This window comes from Trypanosoma cruzi, genomic scaffold (genome assembly GCF_000209065.1).
Source record: "Trypanosoma cruzi strain CL Brener 1047053517081 genomic scaffold, whole genome shotgun sequence".
Taxonomy (NCBI): domain Eukaryota; phylum Euglenozoa; class Kinetoplastea; order Trypanosomatida; family Trypanosomatidae; genus Trypanosoma; species Trypanosoma cruzi.
The window spans coordinates 175874-197083 of NW_001849542.1; the positions used below are offsets into that span (position 1 = coordinate 175874).

At 51.4% G+C, this 21210-nt stretch overlaps 7 protein-coding genes across 7 annotated transcripts, besides 28 other annotated features; all 7 read right to left on the reverse strand.

Annotated features, from left to right (window-relative positions):
• Positions 1 to 992: part of a sequence feature (heterozygous, non-Esmeraldo-like haplotype) that runs on past the window's edge.
• Positions 1 to 3702, reverse strand: Tc00.1047053511245.170 (hypothetical protein, conserved; the record flags this gene model as incomplete). Its single annotated transcript, XM_812972.1, has 1 exon — positions 1 to 3702. One exon carries the CDS (start codon positions 3700 to 3702, stop codon positions 1 to 3), a length of 3702 nt encoding a protein of 1233 aa, XP_818065.1.
• Positions 993 to 2003: a sequence feature (areas merged during assembly that could not be assigned to a particular haplotype. This can correspond to areas where the two haplotypes were merged or to regions with more than two copies in the genome that were merged during assembly.).
• Positions 2004 to 2791: a sequence feature (heterozygous, non-Esmeraldo-like haplotype).
• Positions 2380 to 2456: a microsatellite.
• Positions 2792 to 3168: a sequence feature (areas merged during assembly that could not be assigned to a particular haplotype. This can correspond to areas where the two haplotypes were merged or to regions with more than two copies in the genome that were merged during assembly.).
• Positions 3169 to 3756: a sequence feature (heterozygous, Esmeraldo-like haplotype).
• Positions 3741 to 3772: a microsatellite.
• Positions 3757 to 4447: a sequence feature (haploid, non-Esmeraldo-like haplotype).
• Positions 3976 to 4024: a microsatellite.
• Tc00.1047053511245.180 (guanin nucleotide-binding protein, putative) lies at positions 4263 to 5285 on the reverse strand (the record flags this gene model as incomplete). The annotated part of the gene is made up of 1 exon (XM_812973.1): positions 4263 to 5285. The coding sequence occupies one exon, from the start codon at positions 5283 to 5285 to the stop codon at positions 4263 to 4265; it is 1023 nt and encodes a 340-aa protein (XP_818066.1).
• Positions 4448 to 15748: a sequence feature (heterozygous, non-Esmeraldo-like haplotype).
• Tc00.1047053511245.190 (hypothetical protein, conserved) lies at positions 5591 to 6139 on the reverse strand (the record flags this gene model as incomplete). Its single annotated transcript, XM_812974.1, has 1 exon — positions 5591 to 6139. One exon carries the CDS (start codon positions 6137 to 6139, stop codon positions 5591 to 5593), a length of 549 nt encoding a protein of 182 aa, XP_818067.1.
• Positions 6419 to 11401, reverse strand: Tc00.1047053511245.200 (hypothetical protein, conserved; the record flags this gene model as incomplete). Its single annotated transcript, XM_812975.1, has 1 exon — positions 6419 to 11401. The coding sequence occupies one exon, from the start codon at positions 11399 to 11401 to the stop codon at positions 6419 to 6421; it is 4983 nt and encodes a 1660-aa protein (XP_818068.1).
• Positions 11506 to 11554: a sequence feature (GA-rich).
• Positions 12057 to 12118: a microsatellite.
• Positions 12157 to 13698, reverse strand: Tc00.1047053511245.210 (hypothetical protein, conserved; the record flags this gene model as incomplete). The annotated part of the gene is made up of 1 exon (XM_812976.1): positions 12157 to 13698. One exon carries the CDS (start codon positions 13696 to 13698, stop codon positions 12157 to 12159), a length of 1542 nt encoding a protein of 513 aa, XP_818069.1.
• Positions 14353 to 14393: a microsatellite.
• Positions 15059 to 15086: a microsatellite.
• Positions 15313 to 15348: a microsatellite.
• Positions 15578 to 17062, reverse strand: Tc00.1047053511245.230 (hypothetical protein, conserved; the record flags this gene model as incomplete). The annotated part of the gene is made up of 1 exon (XM_812977.1): positions 15578 to 17062. One exon carries the CDS (start codon positions 17060 to 17062, stop codon positions 15578 to 15580), a length of 1485 nt encoding a protein of 494 aa, XP_818070.1.
• Positions 15749 to 15967: a sequence feature (haploid, non-Esmeraldo-like haplotype).
• Positions 15968 to 16243: a sequence feature (areas merged during assembly that could not be assigned to a particular haplotype. This can correspond to areas where the two haplotypes were merged or to regions with more than two copies in the genome that were merged during assembly.).
• Positions 16244 to 16809: a sequence feature (areas merged during assembly that could not be assigned to a particular haplotype. This can correspond to areas where the two haplotypes were merged or to regions with more than two copies in the genome that were merged during assembly.).
• Positions 16810 to 21210: a sequence feature (heterozygous, non-Esmeraldo-like haplotype).
• Positions 17513 to 17567: a sequence feature (A-rich).
• Positions 17576 to 17630: a sequence feature (T-rich).
• Positions 17861 to 17884: a sequence feature (AT_rich).
• Positions 18034 to 18104: a sequence feature (A-rich).
• On the reverse strand, positions 18188 to 20422 carry Tc00.1047053511245.240 (serine/threonine protein kinase, putative; the record flags this gene model as incomplete). The annotated part of the gene is made up of 1 exon (XM_812978.1): positions 18188 to 20422. The coding sequence occupies one exon, from the start codon at positions 20420 to 20422 to the stop codon at positions 18188 to 18190; it is 2235 nt and encodes a 744-aa protein (XP_818071.1).
• Positions 20194 to 20278: a microsatellite.
• Positions 20657 to 20701: a microsatellite.
• Positions 20713 to 20736: a sequence feature (AT_rich).
• Positions 20843 to 20869: a microsatellite.
• Positions 21086 to 21110: a microsatellite.

Genomic DNA, 21210 nt, shown 5'->3' on the forward strand with positions numbered 1-21210 from the left:
TTACCGGGAAAGAGACGACGAAGAAGACAGGGAGGAGGAGGAAGAGGGAGATCGCGGTGATACCGTTCGTGTCTGCTCCTCGTGGACGCCACCGTGACGCCCCTCATCATGTTGCACGCGACTGCGCTTGCGCAAGTACGGCGATCTTTCCACACCACCACTGCTGCCGCCGTGAAGCACAACGGAGCTGATGGGGCTTTGCCCGACCTGATCGCCGTCATCGCTGCTTTCCCCAGGGGCAGGGCGCGAGCGACGCTGACGACGCGAATGGCAGTGGTGATGTGGCTTATGCATGGGGGCAATCGAGGGGGACGAAGTCGGCTTCGTGGCAGACGACGGGCCGTGGCGGGGCGATGATTGCGGCATCAACAAGGGGTTTGCACCGTGCCGAGTGGGCGGTGTATTGTGTCTCAGCGTTGGCTTTTCACGTGGTGTTGACGGCTGCTGCTGCGGGTTGTGATTCAGCCGCGGCGACGGAAGCTCCTTCCTCACGCCTGTCATCAATGCCTCCGCCGCGTGACCTGCCGCACCCGCCTCTCCATTACCCGCAACCACCGTTGCTTCCGTGTGACCGGCGGTGGAGGACCTGTCACGCTTCCGCCGCCGCGCTGTGTACACTGCAACAAACTCCAGGAGGCGATACAGTCGCTTTCGACATTCCTCGGCGCAAAAAAGGTTAAAGGAGACACAATCCAGACCCGCTGGCGCCGCTGATGGGGCGTGACCTACCCCGTCTCCCGCATCTCCGCCAGGCCGTCGGGGCGACTGCTGCTGCGCTGCACGGCGTGGCTGCCGATCACGATGTGGCGCGGCGCGGACACGGCCGCCTGGGACCAAACGGCTTCTGCCACCCCCTGGATGGCCGGCGAGCCCCAACATGACTTCTTGATACGTCGGGACGGACCTCACCTCTCGACTGCGCAGCGGGGTTTGCCGCGACGCTCCATGCTGCTGTTGTTGCTGTTCCAGTTTCAATGCAGCTGTGGAGGCGGGGAGGAGCATGGGGCTCTCCGGAAGACCACTGCCACCATTCATTTGCGAGAGCGGTGTGTCCTTGAGCCGGCGTGTTCCGCCTGCATGCACCGCATCCGACTCCCCCCCATCCTCCTCGCCCAACAAAACATCCACCCATGTTGCAGCGGACCCGCCACTTCTTTGTGCGGAGACTAAAAACGACGAGACGGCACCGGATGAAGGCTGTGAGAGCTGCTGCTCAATGCGCTCCAGCAGCGCCACCAGCGAGGCATACATTGCAATGATACGATTCTCCGAAATCCCAAAGACAAGCGATGGTTTTGGTAAAGAGAAGAGATTCTGCTGCAATTCCCGCCGTAGTCTCACGGCGTACGCGGCGTCGTGCGCGTCCGGTAACGACGTGAAGAGGACCTCTGTCTCGCCCCATCCCAGCAACGTGGTGTGGCCCGCAATCGGGTGAGATGCCATCGCTGTCGCCTCACGCACAGAGGCCAACGCATCGAGACGCGACGCGAGCATCGGAACACGCATGCGCCGTCGCACTCGACCGCATCGATCCAAATGACGCACCGTCACTTGCCAAAGTTCCGCACCCAACGACTGGCACACGCAGTCAATGACACATTTCGCACTCTCTGTCTCAATCTGGGCTACAATTGGGCCGTTGAACTGAACGTCAAGCGACTCCACCTGCTGCTCCTTCGCGCCAATAATGCAGAGCGCAATTTTTCCTGTCTCGGCATCAAAGGTCACCGTCTTTCTCGCCGAGCGGATACCCGTGTAGACGGCAAAGCGCTCCGTCACAAAACTAAGAAAGTACACCCCCTTGAACTGCTGTTTCTCGGAGTCGTCCGCAACGCGTATGGAGTAGTTAAACTGATATTGACGTGACGCATGATGTTTGCGTAGAATGCGCTGCACCACACGTGCCACAGATATTTCCTTCTCACGAGTATTTGCAGCGCGCATGTGCTGCAGGGCAGCCAAAAGAGGCAATCGGTCCTCGGAATGCAGAGCAAAGTAGGCGCTCGTCCAGACAGACATGATGGGCGAGAGTCGCCGAGAGAGCGGCATGAGTGTGTAGTTGCCTGACTGTGCCGCCTGCCGCAACGTGTCAAAGAAGCGCGTTGGGCCACTGTAAAGCCCACTGCTCACCGCCATTTCCGCTAACTCCAGCGCTGGCATCGAGAAGGCACTCGCAAACACATAGAGAAGAGCATTTGCACAGGGCGACAACAAGACAGCCTGCATCGTTCCGGCAAAGGGGGATGTTTCAGTGGTGATCGGTGATGTCCACCATGCCGTGTCATCAATGGCAGCTAACGGTGAACTCGTTGTCGCCAAATTATCGGATTCGTGACCATTTCCCAGCGACTGTTGAACACCCTGACAAGAATGATGAAAATAATTATTATTACCATCATTCCCATGATTATCATTATCATTATTGTCGTTGTTTTTGATATTGCTACTTTTGTGATAGACTTGGCGCTGTGGATATAGGCCATGACGATCCAACCACGCACCGATGCGTTCGGTGTGTTCCACGGAATCACAAGGCTGAGAGTCAAATGCACGTGCGAGCTCCAATGCCACAATCATCGCCGTGTGCTCCGGTGAAAGGCCACTCGACACCGCTGTGGAGTAAAGTGAAGAAGAACACCGCCGTCTCTGCCGCAACGTCATCATGTACTCTGCACGTCCTTCTACACGCTGTGGGTGCCACAGCACACTGGGCACGGCAAAGGTCGCCGCTACAGTCATGACATTTTGTAAGTACTGCACCGCCACCTGTGAAGATTCAAAAAAGTCGGATAATGAGACCCCAATGAGTGCGGCGAGAAGCTCCACGTCGACCCACTGCAACTCTTCCCTCTGCTCCTCCCTGCCCACCGCCAACCGTGTGCTCGAGGCGGCGGTGGCATGAGCACTGTGTGGTTGTTGCGACACATCCACACGGCCTGCCAAACGAAACAACGGGAACGGTGCAGGAAAGCGATGGAGCACAAGACTCAGGTACAACGCACCACCCTGCAACACTGCAACCGCCGTCGTCGGCAACCCGGGCATGACAAACAACAGCGCCAGGTCATACGCAGCACGCAGCACGGCGGCAAGACTCTCTCCCGCCGGAAGCACCACATCCTTCCCGCGCTCCATCAGCTGCACATGAGAAAGCCATTCGTAGAAAAATGTGTAAGATGCAACCGGACCCCCACCAACACCGCCGCCGCCGCCTGCAGTGTGGGCACCCCCACCACCCTCCCCGGCTAAATCACCACCATCACTGTCACCATCTTCCTCACCGTCCTCGTTCTCCAAGGCGGGGAGATCTTCTACAATGTCCTTCACAAACGTGGTGCCGGCACCCGTACCACACTGCCAGCACTTCATTTCACTATCCGCAGAAGGCACCCAGGCATCCTGCATACCACACTCGGTGCAGCATGGCGGACGGTGGGACCACCACACAAGGTAGAGCATCTTGTCGTAGAGGCGCCATGCGTTTCGCGTCAAGGGATCCTCGAAGACGTCACAAAAGGCCCCACAAGCAAAAGGGTGTTCGGCTACGCTAGCATCAACCAGGTGGACAACGCCGTTGCCACCACTCAACATCCCACCTGAGGAGACAAGCGAGGAGGAGCACGATGAATGCAGCACCGACTCCACCAGCTTCCCTAGATCCAGTAACTGACTGCGCTTCAGTGGCGTGAGATGAAGCGCCATCTCCACAAACCCGCCGTTTAACAGGGAACACTTAAATCAAAAAAAAAAAAAAAAAAAAATAAGAAATAAACACACACACACACACAGCAAAATAAGAGAAGGAAAAATTGAGAGGCGGTAGAAACATGCGGGTGTCCATGCAAGAAAAAAAAAAATGCCTTGAAGTAAACAGAAGTTAATTCCCTCCTTTCATTCACACAATTGCGGACCCGCGAGAAGTCAACCAGCAACCCCAGCGGTACAAACACACACGCAAATAGACAGAGTGAAAGCAAAAAAAAAAAGAAAAAAAAAAGAAAAAAGAAAAAAGAAAAAAGAAAAAGGAAGAGAGAGAGGGGGAGAAAGAGAAACCAAAAGACAAACACACACAAAAAAAAATAATAACAATCAAAAGCCACTTTATGGTCTCAAAAGACTGTGCACATTAAAAATATGTATATATGCACAAACTAAGAGAAGGTAAAAAAATAACAGGAAGTTTTGGGGAACAACGCATAAATCACATTTATACGTAAAAATAGATTTTTTTTCCTTTTTTTTTTTCTCACACTTCTGCATGATCACCACAAAATGCAGCATCTTTTATTGGGGGAGACGGCCTTTTCTTCACTTTGGGTTTTACCACCACCACCACCACGACCCCCAACAACAGCAAAAGTAACAGCAACAAACCCGCCCCGGTCCCTCCCCCCACCACTCATCGGGATGGGAGCCGAAGCTGAGGAGAATACTGCTGAGGATGAGGGGGAATTAAGAAATAAAGTACTGCTTTGGTTGCCCCCACACGGAAGTGACGCCGCCGCTGGATCAGCGAGCGATCGGTGTGGCGCGGCAGCCGTTGTCGCCTTTTCTTCCTGTTTCTGGGCGGCAAGTCGCTTCGCCCGCTGCACGGCGTTTATCGACGACACCAGCTGCATAAAGGCCTCTCTGACGCCACTGCCTTTCAGGGCCGAAGCAGTGATGTGGCGCATGCCCAGCCGGTTGACGATATCATTCGCGGCGCCTTTTGACAAAAATTGCGAGCTGTGGAGATCCGTCTTGTTACCCAACACAATGCATACGCAGTCCTCACACGCGTACCGCCGCACATGGGCATACCACATGGAGAGCCGTAAGAGTGTCTCTTCCTGCGTTACGTCGTAGACAAGCAGAGCCCCCACCGCACCTCGGAAGAAGGTTGACCTGATCGCAGCACACCGCTCCTGCCCGGCGGTGTCACACAGCTGTGCAATGACACGCTCCTTCTCACCCACCCGCGCCGCCGGCACCTCCAGCTCAACCGAGGCAGACTCCAAGAAAACGGTGGCCTTTTTTTCAAGGTTAAAACTGCTGTTGGCAAAACGAGAGAGTAAGCTGCTTTTCCCAACCCCAGAGTCACCGACAATGATAACTTTGTACTTGGGAATAGCACAATGCTGGGACGACGTGACAGTTGCATTGGATGCCTCTGGGGATGCAGGTTTAAATTCCCCACCGACGTCGCCACTTTTAGTACCATTGCCAGAATTACTATCGCACTTACGGTCGTTGGCAGCTACGCACTTCACCGTATCAACGCCGTCTTGTGCCTCCGATATTATCATAAAAAACAGAAATCGGTCCCTTCGTCCTTTTTTTTTTTGGGTTTTCAATGACAGATGAAAAAGCAGCGGCAACAGAAGAAGAAGAGATCACATGAGGGGTGTAGGGCGGGGTCAGTCTATAAATAAACGCATGCTATCCATGTGAAAAACAAAAAACCAAAGGCGGAGATGCATTTGGTAAGAAGTGATAAATCACTTTCTGCCAATAAACCAACTCCTGTATTCTTCTTTATTCTCTTCCTTTTTTTCGCCCCAACGAGTACGGTGAATATGAATGTACGTATGTATGTATTCTTTTGCAGCAATTACCGCATGAGGTCCAGGAAGGCACTGGCGTTCTCCACCGCTTCCTTATCCCGCTTTCTAAATACGTCAAAGCCATCATCTGCTGTGTACACAGGATTTGTGTGCTTCTCCGGCGCAAAGTCATTCAACAGCATGCCGTTGTATTTATCCAGTTCCCCTGCCACCTGCGGTGCGTACTGAATTTCACGTATGCGAAGAATTGTAGCGGCATGTGGCGCATCCACCCACCGCACACGCCGACGGCCAGGCGTAGCAAAAAGAGACACAATGTTGCGCATCCGCTTCTGCTCCTCCACATCCGCCGTCACGCGCACGCCTGTCAGTAGCGGACGGCCAATCGCCGTGAAGCGGGGGCCACCGACCATCAGCACCTTCTTGAGCGCAATGCAACTCCCAATCTCCGCACGGAGCCGCTGCACCGCGATAACGTCGCCCACAGACACTTTGTACTGCAGGTTGCCGCAGTACACAACGGCAAACTTAGGGCCGTTGAGAAGCGACTCAATCGCTTTTGCTAACACCGGGTTAGCGCACTGAACGTGGCTCATCGTTCGCACGGGCTGTTTTGACACGCCCTCCCCTCCGTTTCTCCTCCTGCGCCCACCGCAGCCTGTCCAACACACACACACACACGCGGCCAAATGCGTCACCTCCACGTTCCTTTCGACAGCAAAAAGAAAAACAAAAAACCCATTAAAAATGAAAGAAAGAAGAGCCAATAAACAGTCAAACGCAACACACAACAAAAAAGGAACAGGATAAAGATGGGTTACAAACTAATAATAATAAAATAAACAAAGACCCTCCCACCACCTTCCTCGCTCCTGTCAGTGTGACAAGGTACTTTCAATGGCTGAGAATGACTGCAGGTACCAACTCAGTGATCGCGGCTCCAAGGCATCCTCTTCCCCATCCAAACCCCTCGCCGAGCCCACCCCATGATAAGCCTCACTGAACACCGCAGGACGCTTGCTTCCTGCAATTGGCGAGGAACCTGCAGCGACGCCTCCCAACAGGGAGTATTCTCGCATGTTGGTTTCACACGCACGATTGGGGGATGCATAGAAGGAATTCACCACCGAAGGAGCCACATTGGCGGTTCGTGCGGGCAACGTATTCAACACCCCGAATTCTTGCGAAATGAGTGGTGGTGATGGCGCCCCCGCCATCCCCAGTTCTCGCTGGGCCTTTAGCAGTGCGTTTAGTTGAGCCACCGCCTCCTCCAGCGTTGCACACCGGACTTTATTTTGACGCAATGCCTCCTCCAGCGTTGCACACCGGACTTTATTTTGACGCAATGCCTCCTCCAGCTCCGCAATGCGTCGCTTCTTTTGTTGCAATTCATGAAGAAGTCCACAGGGTTCATGCGTCTCTATTCTCTGAGGCGAACGCTCCTCACGTGACGTCAACTCGCGTTCTGTTTTTGGCTGGCGATAAAGATGATGAGGTGATTTATCGTTCCAGTGCTCAACAATGAGCTCGCACCGTTGCGCCATGGCCTGTTCCCATGTGTCAAGTGATAACCCGTAGAGTGTGACCAGCTGGTCTAGGCGTCGAAGGAGCTCTGAAACGCGTTTCTCCGCAGTTGATTGGGCGACAAGATTCCTCTCCATCTGCATTGCCGTTTGTTTTATCTCCTCTGCTGCCTGTTGAGTACCATCTGCTTGCCCCTGGAGAGTTTCCTCGAGGTATCGCACTTCCGCCTGCGACTGTTTTAGCCTTGCACTCAGGACAGCGTTTTCTTCACAGAGGCCCATGACAAGTGAACTCCACTGCCACAGAATAAATGCGCATCGCTTCAGCATTGTGTCTTCCCACACATTAAATAATGCCATGTATGCACTCTCCATACGATGAAGACGACACCACAGGTCTTCTTTCTGCAATGCGAGCTCATTACGATCGAGCCGTAAGGCCCCTTCTCTTTCCAGCATGACTGCAAGGGCTTCCTGCAGACGATTCACTTCCTCTACCATCTGCGCCCGTTCTTCCGATTTAAGAAGAGTGGCGGTGGCATCGGCCCGTTTCTGCAGCTCCTCCTTGTAAACTTGTTCTCTCGCATCTTCAATTTCCCTTTGCAACGCCACAATATGTCGTTCCGCCACGTTCTTCACACGCTCGCGCGCAGCTACTTGCACCTGCATCATGAGGCTTCGGAGCCGCATCTTTCCAGAGCGGAGAGCTTCCTCTGGAGTCTTCAAGCAGATGGATGTCGTCTCGTGTTTGCCATTCACACGCTTCCCGTCCTCCTCTTTTCCACCATTCTCGCCATTCTCGCCACCATTCACGGCAAAAGTGTATATACCTTCGTCACCAGTAAAAATATTCTCTGCTTCTTCCGCGGAGTTGGCCATCATTTCCAACCACGACTGCGCCCAACGTTCCACCTCCTTTTGACATCTCCGGTATTCATTCTCTGCTAGATGCTTCTCATTTGTGGCTGCGCAGAGCCGCTGCAGGAGTGCCTCTCGTTCCGCACGCCACCGTTCCTCTTCCATCTTCTGTTTGCAGTTTGCATCGGCAATTGCGGCATTCCTTTCATCTAATTCTCTCTTCACTGCCTCATACCGCCCTGACAGTTGGGTGAGGGCTTCCACAGCCTCCTGCCGTTGGCGTTGAAGATCGGCGATGGCATCGACGGCGGAGTTAACGCCGAGATCCGGCAAAGGGGGAGGCGGCACTGCTGCCGTCCATGTGGAAAAGGGCCTTCGTTGCTGCCGACTTTTTCCCTCAGCGCCATGTTGCTGTCGCTTATGCAACTGCATGTGGTCCGTGGAAGGCATAGCATCGGTGCACTGCGATGCACATGCAATTTGAGTGAGCTCCCGCGAAGGTGATTTCGAGAAATCTTTGGTCAGAAGCGTTTGGCTTTCATCACTCCGACAAACACCATGGCACGAAATCTCACGCCCTGCGGCAGACTTCTTTGGAGTAGACTCCAAACTCACTGCAGAGATCTCCCCACTCGCTGCGTCGCCCACAGACGTATTTAGAGACCGACCAATACGTCGGACAGACGTCATGGTACGCGTGGCTTGCTGCGAAACGGAAAGGAACGACTGACGCGAATCGTTGAGACTAACGCTGCTACACTCGGCACTCGCAGTGCTCAGGTTGCGAAGAGCCCCGCGGGCATCCTCGTAGAGACAGAGCAGCGTATTGTAACTGACCTCCAGCTGCTGGTGTGCTTCGCAAAGCATTCGTTTTAAAAGTGCCACCTGCTCACATGGCACCGGTGATGGGCCCCGTGTTTCCTCTGCTGAAACTTCCTTCTTAGTATCACTCAACGGCCTCGTCATTTCCCTTTCAGTTTCAGCAGAATTTTCACAGACAACATTCTTCGATGGCGTCGTCACAAGGGCATCCATTTCCATCTCGCGATCATGTGTCCACGGGTACTGCGGTGGTGAATCCGGCATAGGCGTAATTTCACCCGTCGCAAATCCGTGCTTTAGCCGGAACCTTAACTCACGTGTGAAGCTTCTGTGTGTCTCTTCATACCCAACACATGTCTTCACCAGCGTCTGCAAACACTTACATGATTCATGGAGTTGTGTACGAAGGATATCGCTACGCCGCTTGGCTTCTTGCGCCGCACACCGTTGATGCGCCAGTTGAGCTTCCGCCCGCTTACACCGCCGCTGAAGCTGGATGCAGTTATCCTCCATGAGACGCAGTGCCTCTCGCGCCTCTGACTCGCCAATTTCCTTCGCACGAAAGAGCGACTCCCGCTCTCGCGCAATCGCCTGCAAGGCAGGAAGAAGGGAATTCTTTACGTGCTCCGAAAACACAACGGCTTTGGCCGTGGGGACCCAGGTTGAAATAATGGGACTCTCCATCATGCGACAAGGCGGACCGTTTCGACGACCGCTTGCGTTATTGTTCTCGGCTCCCTCCTCTACCCCATAGTGGGGCAGAAGCAGGACCGTGAGAAACTGTTCTATCCAATGAGTGCAGTCTTCTATGACACAGGCGAGAGAGACATTTTCCGGCCTTTTTTCGCCCCCAGTTGGACCCCACACGGACGTTATCCCAAGAGATGACTGTTTCAACAATTGCACGGCAGAATAAGTTGTGAAGGCCGAAATGCGTTCTTTGAGCGATTCTGACGCCAAATGACATGCCCGCTGCAACTCTTCTTTAGTAATGTGATAGCGACAACCGCAGTACTCATCCAAAAGTACGTCATGTCGCGGAGTGAGTTGGCCACTAAACAAGCAAGGAGCTACATCCGTGTCAAAGGCCAACAACGCCAACTGATTGGCGACATGCAGCACATCCTCCAGAGTGAAGTGTCGCGGAACAGCGGTCATTGTGCCAATGTCATCCCCCCAAACTGACAAGGGTGGTAGTGGCTCCATGGCGTACATGGCTAGAAGGACACCTTCCGCAGTGGCTACAAACAGCTCCACTGCCGCAACGATGGCGTCGTTCATCCTTCCCTCTATAGGAGAAGATAAAGTCTTACCATGCGCACCCTTCGTGAGAAACCACATGTGCCCTAAAAGCATGGACCAGTGAAACGGATTTCGAGAACATGTTGACTCCTGCATTTCTTTCATCCGTAACAAGTGAGAGAACACTGCCTGAAGGTCACCAACGCAATGCGACCTTGCGGGGATCTGCTTCATACTGCATGGGGCTTCTCCCAAAACAGTATAAAAGAAGAAGGGACATTCCGCTGGCCGAGCGCCACATCCAACTCTGGCGTGCATCGGCCCTGGGGCTGTAATTACCGCGTGATACACGTCATCTATCATAGAAGCGACATGGTTGATGGTAGTTGAGCAACCCACGGCGTAAACAAAGTCAGTTACCGACACGAGTGTTTGCCAAATGGGGGACATCTGACTCTTCTCAAAGTCCAGCTTGTCGATCCCCAGTTCGAGTAACATCACGCTCAAAGACAGCTCGGTTTTTTCTTCCTCATTTTCTTCATTCCCCAAATTGCCTCTCACCGAGTCCTCGCCACTTTCACAGGAGGTGGTTGTTAGTCCCGCCGTGACAAAAGGACGCACGGAGAGAACGCGGGGGGTCGACCCCGCAGTCAGTTCGCGGCAAACAAGCCCTACCAGGAATGGCTCATTGCCGCCAAAGGCCACGCTCTGGGTCGAATGTCCCCTTGTTGAGCCTGTCATAATTGTGAGCAAGCGCTTCATGTCCACTGTTTCTTCCTCGTCGGTTTCCTTTCTTTGCCCCTGAACACCTCTCAATCCACTTGATTTTGCGATAGGCTTTTTGGTTCTGAACTCACTCTCATGGCGCTGCTGCAAGAATCGACGCAATTCCCGTACCCTGGTATGAACTCGTTCCATATCTAGCACTTCCCCATCCGACATAACACCCTTTTGGTTGGTGTCCCTGCCTCCCCTACGGCCAAAAGTCCTCCAGAAGGACCCACGAACAACGGTCTCCACAAAGGCATTATTAAGAGGAAAGGAATCTTCTCTCGTCTGCTGGCCGGGAGAAACGCATTTAACCTCACAACCACCACCAACCTCAGTAACGCCAAGTGGATCAGATGTACTGGGGACGTTCATATTGGAAGGTGAGGCATCCTCAATGCATGAGCGGAGGGAGGCTATAAGGCACAATTTTTCCCTTTTGTTCCATGCAGACAGGTGACACACCAAAGTGTTCTCCGTGGCGTTTGCCCCAGCCGACCAAGAGCTTTTTGCACGCACCACAGAAGAAAGAAGGGGCTCCAGAGAAATCAAAAGCGATGGGGCTCCTTGTTCAGGGTGCGCTGAGGACTCCACGCAAAGATCGCCATCTTCAAAAATACAAAATGGAATGGTCGTCCCTGCCATCGTATGTATATATATATACGACAAAACCCACGGGGTACTATGTGCGGTTTTAGTTTAATAGATCGTCTTTGCATGACATGTCAAGACGTCAGTTGTGTTGTGAGAAGAAAGAAAAAGAAAAAGAGAAATAAACATGAAAGAAGGGAAAAAAGATTTATGGCTATTACGACACCAATCTTCACTACAAGGAAAAATATCGGTCAGCTCCTGATTATCCCTCTTTTTAGAAAACACACATTAATAAATTGCATCAGATTACAAGGGCTTTCTCACATTCGGCCTCCTTCATCCGGGACGCTAGACGATGGTACAGTATACAACTCTCCTCCCGTATACTGTAGCAGCCGGCCACCTCAACATATTGCCAGGGTCTATTAATCCCTCTGCTGGGGAGGAAGCAAAAGGACCGGAAGGGCAAAAGATGGAGCCACTTATCAACGCTACCGGAGAAGCGGGGTTTTTAACCGCTACCTAATTCAGTCGATGATTAACAGCGCTACACACAGTGTAGCTATACGTGTTGGCAAGAGTAGAAAAAAAAAAGTTCTTCTCCCTCGCTCCTCATATTAGATCCACAGGCCTACCACTTCAAAAGGCAATTCCCTCCCAAATTCTTTGACAGTGGGTTCCAGAGCCTCCCCTCAGGGTCTAAACGAATAATAATAATAATAATAATAATAATAATAATAATAATAATAATAATAATAATAATAATAAAAGTGGAAATCCGGACAATTTATTGAGTTCAAATAATTTTAGTTGCTTGGAAGGGCATTGTTTTTGCTTGGTGGCTTGTATGTTCCAGCCGATGGCCTGTCCGTGGGTGGCTTGTATGCTCCAGCCGATGGCCTATCTGTGGGTGGCTTGTACACACCAGTCGATGGCCTGTCCGTGGGTGGCTTGTACACACCAGCCGATGGCCTGTCTGTGGGTGGCTTGTATGCTCCAGCCGAAGAGTTGTCCGTGGGCGAAATCGGTGTTCCCTCAGTTTTGTTAGTTGATGGCACGTATGCTCCAGCCGATGGCTTTTCCGTGGGTGGCTTGTACGCACCAGCCGATGGCCTATCTGTGGGTGGCTTGTACGCACCAGCCGATGGCCTATCTGTGGGTGGCTTGTACGCACCAGTCGATGGCCTGTCCGTGGGTGGCTTGTACACACCAGCCGATGGCCTGTCTGTGGGTGGCTTGTATGCTCCAGCCGAAGAGTTGTCCGTGGGCGAAATCGGTGTTCCCTCAGTTTTGTTAGTTGATGGCACGTATGCTCCAGCCGATGGCTTTTCCGTGGGTGGCTTGTACGCACCAGCCGATGGCCTGTCCGTGGGTGGCTTGTATGCTCCAGCCGAAGAGTTGTCCGTGGGCGAAATCGGTGTTCCCTCAGTTTTGTTAGTTGATGGCACGTATGCTCCAGCCGATGGCTTTTCCGTGGGTGGCTTGTACGCACCAGCCGATGGCCTGTCCGTGGGTGGCTTGTACGCACCAGTCGATGGCCTGTCCGTGGGTGGCTTGTACACACCAGCCGATGGCCTGTCTGTGGGTGGCTTGTACGCACCAGCCGATGGCCTGTCCGTGGGTGGCTTGTATGCTCCAGCCGAAGAGTTGTCCGTGGGCGAAATCGGTGTTCCCTCAGTTTTGTTAGTTGATGGCACGTCTGCATTCATAGACAGCTTTTCCGTGGGTGGCTGGTAGACGCCACTAGAAACAGCTGTTTTGGCGCCAGCCGTTTCCAACGGAGACGCCGGGGAAGACTCCGTCTTCTTGGCATTCCCACTCACAACTTCTTCCAGTGTTGGCAAGTCGGAAGAGCTGAGGTTTGCACCGCGCCCCAGCGGTCCCGTTGACTCGTCCTTCCCACGTGCCACAAATCTTCGCGGTCCGGATTTTTCGGCTGCCTTTGCCAGCAAGTCCCCCACGGAGGCAGACGCCGGCTTCACGTCATCCCACCCCTTCACCTTCTTTTCGGATGTCTTGACCACCTGCATAACCACTTCCGTGTGATCCCCATCGTCCTCCTCGACGGCATCAGCGGCGACTGCCTCTACGGGGGCGCTGCTTGATAAAGTGACGACTCCTGACACGCGGTTGTCGATGGGGGACGCGACGGTTCCCTCATTGCTCGGGACGTGGCCGCTTCCCGCTCTCGTCGCCTCCGGCGTGATGGATGGGGCGCTATCCAGTCCGCCAAAGACGTCTATTCCTAGCTCCGCCCGCTCCTTCTCCGAAAGCTCGCCCGTCTTGGCCTTCTTTTTTCCCCCCGCGAGCTTCTTGCTCTTTTTATTCAGGAATGCATCTAGATCCATCCCTTCCCTTCGCTTCGTTTCTCGTTTTTTTACCCTTTACTCACTTCATTGCGCATGCATACAGTTGGAAGATATTGTGTTGTATTTCACATGCACGTCCCCCTAGCGGAAAGCAGGGACGCACAGATATTCTCACACACCCCTCGTCACACACACATAAACACACAAATAAATACATACATGCCACTCATCACTCCTTAGAAAGAGTGTGCGCAGCTAAAACAGCAAACAGACAAATAAAGAACGTGCGCCTAACTAAATTATTCTCCCCTTTTCCCAGAGGGAGAGAGGAGGAGGAGGAGTGACCGTCGGAAGGTCACAGTTTGGCTCACTGTACCCGAAATCCCCCACAATTCAGCGGATATTCGACCAACACCCGAACACCGGTAAAAAGCAGCCAAACGAACTCAAAAGGCATTTTATGATAACCGGGCTAATCATGAGGTGACGAATTCCCCTGACGCAGTCGACCACCTCAACTTGGAGAACTGCAGGGAAGATTGGGACGGGCATGCTGAGGCGAGGAAGAAAAAAAAACAAAAACAATAAACAACCCTCGCTGCCTTTCGGCACCCACGATTGAAAAAACAACAACACACACACACACACACATCAAATTCAGAAGTAGCGAAGCCAACTCATGTAAAAAAGCTGCTCTCCCTCTCTTTTTTCTCTCTCTCTCTCTCTCTCTCTCTGGTTTACGGCGCCTCATCCAGAATCAAATTCCCTCCGCAATTTTTCTCATAGAAACTGGTATCGATTGGTGTATTTTGCCATCCATGCCTGCCCCACAAACGCGGTATCAGATGCAAGCCGCGTGGGACACACCGTCGTGGCTCTCTCTGCCAGGGAATGTGTGCGACCCATCACTGCAGCTTAAAAAGAGGCCACCACTGCCGCAAATGGTGGCAACGGCGATTGGAATAAGAATCCCCATAAGAACAGCCATTACGCTGCCATCATCTTCCATAGGAGTCCTCTTTTTGGGCTGCTGTGACTTAACGACAATGATGCCCGAACATTTTGGCATTCTATTTAGACTGAATAATGGAAAGAAACAAAACTCTTCTTTTCAGTTTTCCCAAGTGCGTGTTTCTTCTCTCTTTCTTTCCCCACACTACGAGTTCAGTAACATATGTATATGTATATTACTGCAGTCTGAAGGAAATGGGAAAGCAGGAAAGAATATCCACAAACAATCCAAAAGGAGGCAGGGGGCGGCGGAGGATGTGAGGCCATAAAATTTGAGTTTGTGGGTACGAGTTATCCCACCGCACTTTGGTCTCGTTCCTCATTTCGTTTTCAAGTGCCACTGCCATTTTAATGGACAACAATGGGCGGAATGATTCCTTCTATCCTCCACAGACACACACACACACACACACACAGAGTGAGAAAAAGTGAGAGGGAGAGACAAACGGTAAAATACAGAAATCACATTTGGCATACCCACACACTCAGACACCCGCACGCACAGTCACCTCCCAGAGAAACCAGCAAGCAAGTCCCGAAAACAAGAAACACAAGCCAAACTGCACTCACGGCAAAAAGCAGCGATAAATACACACATGCACACATATTGTACCAGCCTTTCCTCTCAACTCGTAATATAAAAACAACAACAACAACAACAACAACAACAACAACAACGGAAGAGGATTTCAGGAGAAGCTCTTCATTGGTACCCTTATCTGTATATGTATGTATTGTGTACTTATATATTTCTTGAATCATTTCCCTCTTTCTGTGTGTTCTTTTGGGTTTTAACACCCCTGTACATCGCATTGCGAGAGCCCACCAACACATCAACACTATCTTCTACAACAGCATCGTGCCATGGGTACTTAAAAATACATGCACACCATCCAGTGACGATGAATCATTTCTTTCGCTTCATATTCAGAAGCGCTTTGCTTCCTCCAACAACAGGTGAGACATTTTTCTGGGTCTCTACTTCAAAATTCCCTTCAGTATCCGCAAATAAAGTTACACTTTCACCTGTTCCTGGTGAACTCTTTGCGTGGGATTTTGAGGGAGTTCTCATTTGATGCCCCGTCCGCTTACACCACCTTCGTGTAGGTTGTGTGGCTCTGGCCAACGCACGTATTTGCTGCTGCACAAGACGCATTTGCCCCCCGGCAATCTCAACCTTGCGGTTCCAGTGCCGTTCCGCCTTTTGAAGTTCGTACTCCTCGGCTTTTTGTGCTAAATAATGTTCGATCTTTGGCACACGGACAGCCTCATGTTGGGATTTGATGGTAGCGTTTTTACGCTCCGCAGCATCCGCCTCCGACGTGACGGAGACCATCTCCCGCTGCAGTCGTGCCAAATATTCACAACGATTTTTTAGGTCTTTTCGCAGACGGTTCTGTTCCGCCGTAAGTCCATTGAGTGCATCCATGAGTGTGTTGAGCGTCTGCACGGTGCGTGTGGACGTTCCCTTCAATTCCACAAGTTCTAAATTCTTCCGCTCGATGCGTTCATTAAACTGCTGGTTCTCAATGCGGAGCTGTTCAAAGTCAATGGCGCGAAAGGCCTCCCCAGCCGCATGGCGTTGTCGTAGTTGCTGTTGGGTCTGCGTGATATTTCGCTCCGCCGCCGCACACTGAACATTCAACTTGTCCAGGTACTTTGCCTGCATGCTGTAGCGCTTTGCCATAAATCGCAGCAAGTCGTCTGATGAGGCGGTGCTGCTTCCCTCGTTCAGCACCTCCCGTTTAAACTGCAGCAACTCCAGCCGAAGTTCCTTCGAGCGTCCAACGGCTTCCTTCACAGTCGCTGTGAGCAATTCGTGTAGATGTTCTCCCTCCTTTTCGTCCTTTTCCCGCTGCTGCCGAAGCCTGTCCCTCTCCTTTGTAAGCATCGCCACGCGGTCCTCTAGTGTGACGTACATTTCATTGGCGTCTACCGACTTGCGACTGTACGCCTGACCCCGGCGGACGCTGGAAGATGAGAGGGCGATGGCCTCCCCGCCGAGTTCCCCGCTCGTCGCGACCAGATTCTCACTCAGAGTGCTATCCTCCGGCGCCTGCGGGAGAGGTTCGGAGAGAAGAAGTGTCGAGATGGATTTTCTTCTGTTCGTGGGCGAACCGAGAAGGGCGTTGGGGACGCGTGGCATTCGCAAAGACTCTGCGTGGCGCAGAAACACTGTTGTCTCCTCTTCCAGCAGATCCACTTCTTCCTGCAACTCCGCCACAATCTCCCGTTGCTCCTCCAACGTCAAGGCCCCAAACTCCTGGGCATCAGGGAACTGCCGCAGGTACACCTCCTCCCACAACTGCTGCTCATTGCTGTCGCATGCCAGGAATTCAAATGGGTTTACCTCGGAGCCGTTCTCCGCAACCGGGGACCGGGCGGTGGACATGAAATACGCTCACCTGTGATCTTGACACCTCCCCCGGTGAAGAAATACACAAATAAAAAGCAATCAGCATTACACAAAAGGAAAGAAAAACAAAGAGTGGAACAAAAAGAGGGTCGTACATGAAATTGCGTAACGTGTAATGTGGAGTGTGGGTGTGCATGGGAAAACAGCAGCAGCGGCGGCAGCAGCAAAACAGCCATCATGGTAAAACCGCGTATGCGTCGCGGTACCGTGAATGAGTGAAAAAGACAAACACTAGCAACACACACATAATCATATATATATACGGGAAAATAAATGTAAGGCATGACAAAATAATTTGTAATTTAACTGGTACCAGGGACAACGTTGGGGTGTGCATGGCACATGTAATTTATGGTGAATTGTCGGTGCACTATTTGTGACGTGCACGCTTCTGCACACCACCAACGCAGCAAGAAGGGAATCAGCAAGAAGAAGAAGAAACAAAAAAAAATAATCAACAAAAACAAAACAAAAAACAAAACTTTCCGCTTTCTTTTCGTTTTTCTTTTTTTTTTTAGCCTGTTTTTTTTTTTGTTTTTCTTTTCCCTCTCCGTGGCGCTTCTGCATTCCTTCTCGCCCCACTGGCTGTGGGATGAAGCGACAAGAGAGAAGAAGAAGAAGAAAAAAAAAGCAAATCTCAACCACCACAGCTTATATATGTATGTATATATATGTAGAAATAGAAAAAAAGGGTAAAATAAAACGGACTGCCAACAACCTTGCTGCTGCAGGCTTGTGATGCACATGTAACGCTCTCACTGTTTACCACACATCTATATATATATATATTTATATTTTCTCTCCTTCTCTTTCCTTCTCCCCTTTTTTACGCCTTGCTGCCCATCCCCACCAAACTCACTCGGGATGATCTACGATCGTTCAAACGTCAATTAAAAGCCAAGGCGTGAAAAAAGGCAATAAAACCGTACTGAACCAACCAACCAACCAAAAAAAAAAAAAAAAAGAGAAAGGGGGCAGACACGCACGCACAAAAGAAACAAGCAGAAAAAAAAAAAAAGGTTACAAGCTCCACAACAGCAAGAGAAATAGCAACAAAACGCGCGCACATGACCTCACGACGGTGCCTTTCCTTCCTCCAACTCAAGTCTTCCACTGCTTCTGCACCTCTAACTCTGATAGAAAAGGATGCTGCAATGCTTCGGTGCAACTCATGCGTTTTCGTGGATCGTAGCAAAGCAAACGCTGGACGAAATCCAAAAACACCTTGTAGTCCTCTACACCATGTCCCGCCTGCCCCTGACGGCACCCTCGCGGTCCACCCGAGTAAACTCCAATGGTTTCCTCAAGGCTCTGATAATGCTCGGGCGCAGGCGGATAGCGGATGACAAACGGGCTCTTGGACGGTGCAGTGGCGCCCGATTGTTGTGGTGGCTCCGCTGCCGCTGCCGCCTGTTGCACACCCGCACGAGTCCCCCGTGCAGAGGAGGGCAATGACCCCTCGTTGTGCGCAATAGGATGACTCGCTGAGGTCAGTCGGGGCCTTGGCGTGAAGGTTGACGCTCGCACTGCCGCGGACGATCGAGTCGGCAATGTCGTCATTGGGATGGCAGCCGTTGCATTGGCACCAAGATGTGTCTTCTGTTGCGATGAATTCCCAGATGTGGCGTGCTTGCCTCTTCTCGTTACTGCAGGAGCAAACGATCCCACTCCTCCCCCACCGCCAGCAGCACCTATCGTCGTGTGTCCTATAACATCCTTCTTCGCAGATAATGCCGTCGAGAGAGCCGTTTTTGGTCGGCGCAGCGCAGGTACAGCTACCGTGTTGTTGTTATTGTTGTTGGCACATACATTGTTACCAGGTGTGGGGAAAGAGTTTCGATATGCTTGCCGTCCATCCGTTGCTTCTCCTATAGCCTCTGCTGTCAATTGCTGTTGCTGCTGAGAATGTGGTGGAGTTGCCACTGCTCTGGCTGCGACATCCGAGTGACCGACGTAAGAACATGCCGGTGCCGTAGATGCAGCGGTGACGACAGAGATGGACGATGTTGCCGATAAACTATGCAGTACCTCTGCTGCGATGACTGGAGACGGGGACGCGGCATGCTCCCGTCGCTGCGTTTGATCCGTCATGACAGGGCCTCCTTCTCCCACGCCTGTGGAGTGTTGCAAAAAGGCCTCCTGCTGTGTCTGTCGGGAGTCCACAAAGAAGAAATCCTTCTTTGGGCTTCTCTCAATCATTTCGTCAGGCAAAGGCCCAAGCACACCAATGAAGCGGGCAACTTGTTCGGCCTCGTTCTTTCCAGCAAAAAGCGGGACACCCGTGTGCAACTCCACAAGCATGCAACCAAGCGACCAGCGGTCAATGGCGGTGTCGTAGCCAAGTTCCAGGATTACCTCCACACTACGGTAAAACCTCGATTGAACATATTTATACAACTTGGCCCCTTGGTGCAGGTAACAGGCACTGCCAAAGTCAATCAAACGAATGGAGCTTCTACTTGGATCCCGCAGCACCACATTCTCCGGCTTTACATCACAATGAATAATGGGCGGATTATGCTCCTCTAACTGTTTTAGCACCAATATCAACTGATAGGCAAACTTTCTGGTTAGATCAAGACTCACACCGTTGTAATTTGTACGTTGAATCAACTGAAAAAGATTCATACTTAGCATCTCAAACACCAGAACAAGATGACCCTTCCAAACAAACACTTTACCAAGACGCACAACAAGGTTCTCTAAAGAAGGCACACTATTAAGCCTCGCTACAATGTCTACTTCCATGAGTCCTTGATTGTAGAAGTATTCCCCACTACGAATCACCTTTGCCGCAACCTGCTCTTGATGCTTCTCATCAAAGCACTTCAACACAGTACCGAAGCTACCACGACCAAGTATCCCTTGTACTGTGTACCGTCCCCATATGACCTCACCTGTAAAGACAAGATAATGCCCATGTCGATCATCATAGCCATCATTATACTTTGGACCGGGCTGCCGACACCGACGTTCCTCACTATATTTGCTGTTAATAAGTCTGTACAGTGGCATAATTTCCTGCGATAGCGCGACGGATGGACGAAAGAGTGCACAACGCGGATGCAGTCGAGCATTTTCCAAGGCCGCTGTGGTCTTAGAATTTGTATTATTATTATTATTATTATTATTGTTGTTGTTGTTATTATTGTTATTCTTATCAGTATTATTAATGTTGATGTTGGCATTATTCGCCGCCGCCGCTGCTACTGTTGCTGCTGCGGTGGTGGTTGTTGCGATCGATTGAGATAACTGTTGCGGTGCCACGACATCACTTGCCGCGACGGCCGTCAAAGAGGCCAGCGGCTGCGGGCCGCCGCTCTGACTGCTCGGCATCGTGCGCCTCTTCCCTCCTCGTGCGGGTGCCTTCAGCGCCAACGACGGCGTGACAAAACGACGCCCAACCAGCCAGTCGCGGACGCGGAGCGGAAAAACCCCCCCTCAAAAATGGAAAAAAAAAACTTCCTCAAAAATCCCCCACGGCCGCTCACGCTGTGAGTAGACACAAACAAACACACGCACGCAAAGAGAAAAGAAAATAATTCAAAAAAAAAAAAAATACCCCCCGCCAAAAAAAAAAAAGAAAAAAAAAAAGAAAATAAAATAAAGAAGAAAGAGGGGCCCTCAAAAAAATATATTTTTTTTTTTTTCGTGCCTGTCGCTTTTCTTCTACGCCTGTTGTTGGCTCCTGTTCTTTGTGTATGTGTGGGCGGCAGCCACGTAAAACGTCCCTCAGCCTCTCAGCCACGCTCAGTGAAAACAAAAACAAAAAAAAACAAAAACGCGGCAACCAATGAAACAAACAGCACCCGGACGCACCCACACACAAACTCTTTACAAAACAACAAGGAATCGGTACTTGCAGTAATAAATGATTGCACCACCGCCTATTCCGCCCCTCCCACACCTTTTTTTTTTTTTTTTTTGCTTCTCCCTCCTGCGTCCTCCAGACTCTCGCTCGCTCGCTCTCTCTTTCACACAAGAACAGACGGAGAGGGCAAAACAAAAACAAAAACAAAAATAAGGGGGATTCTTCGCTTTTCTTTTCTTCTTTGGATATAAAAAAAAAAAAGATGCGTCGTGCAACAGAGCGAGAAGAGTAAAACAACAGAAAAAAAAAAAAA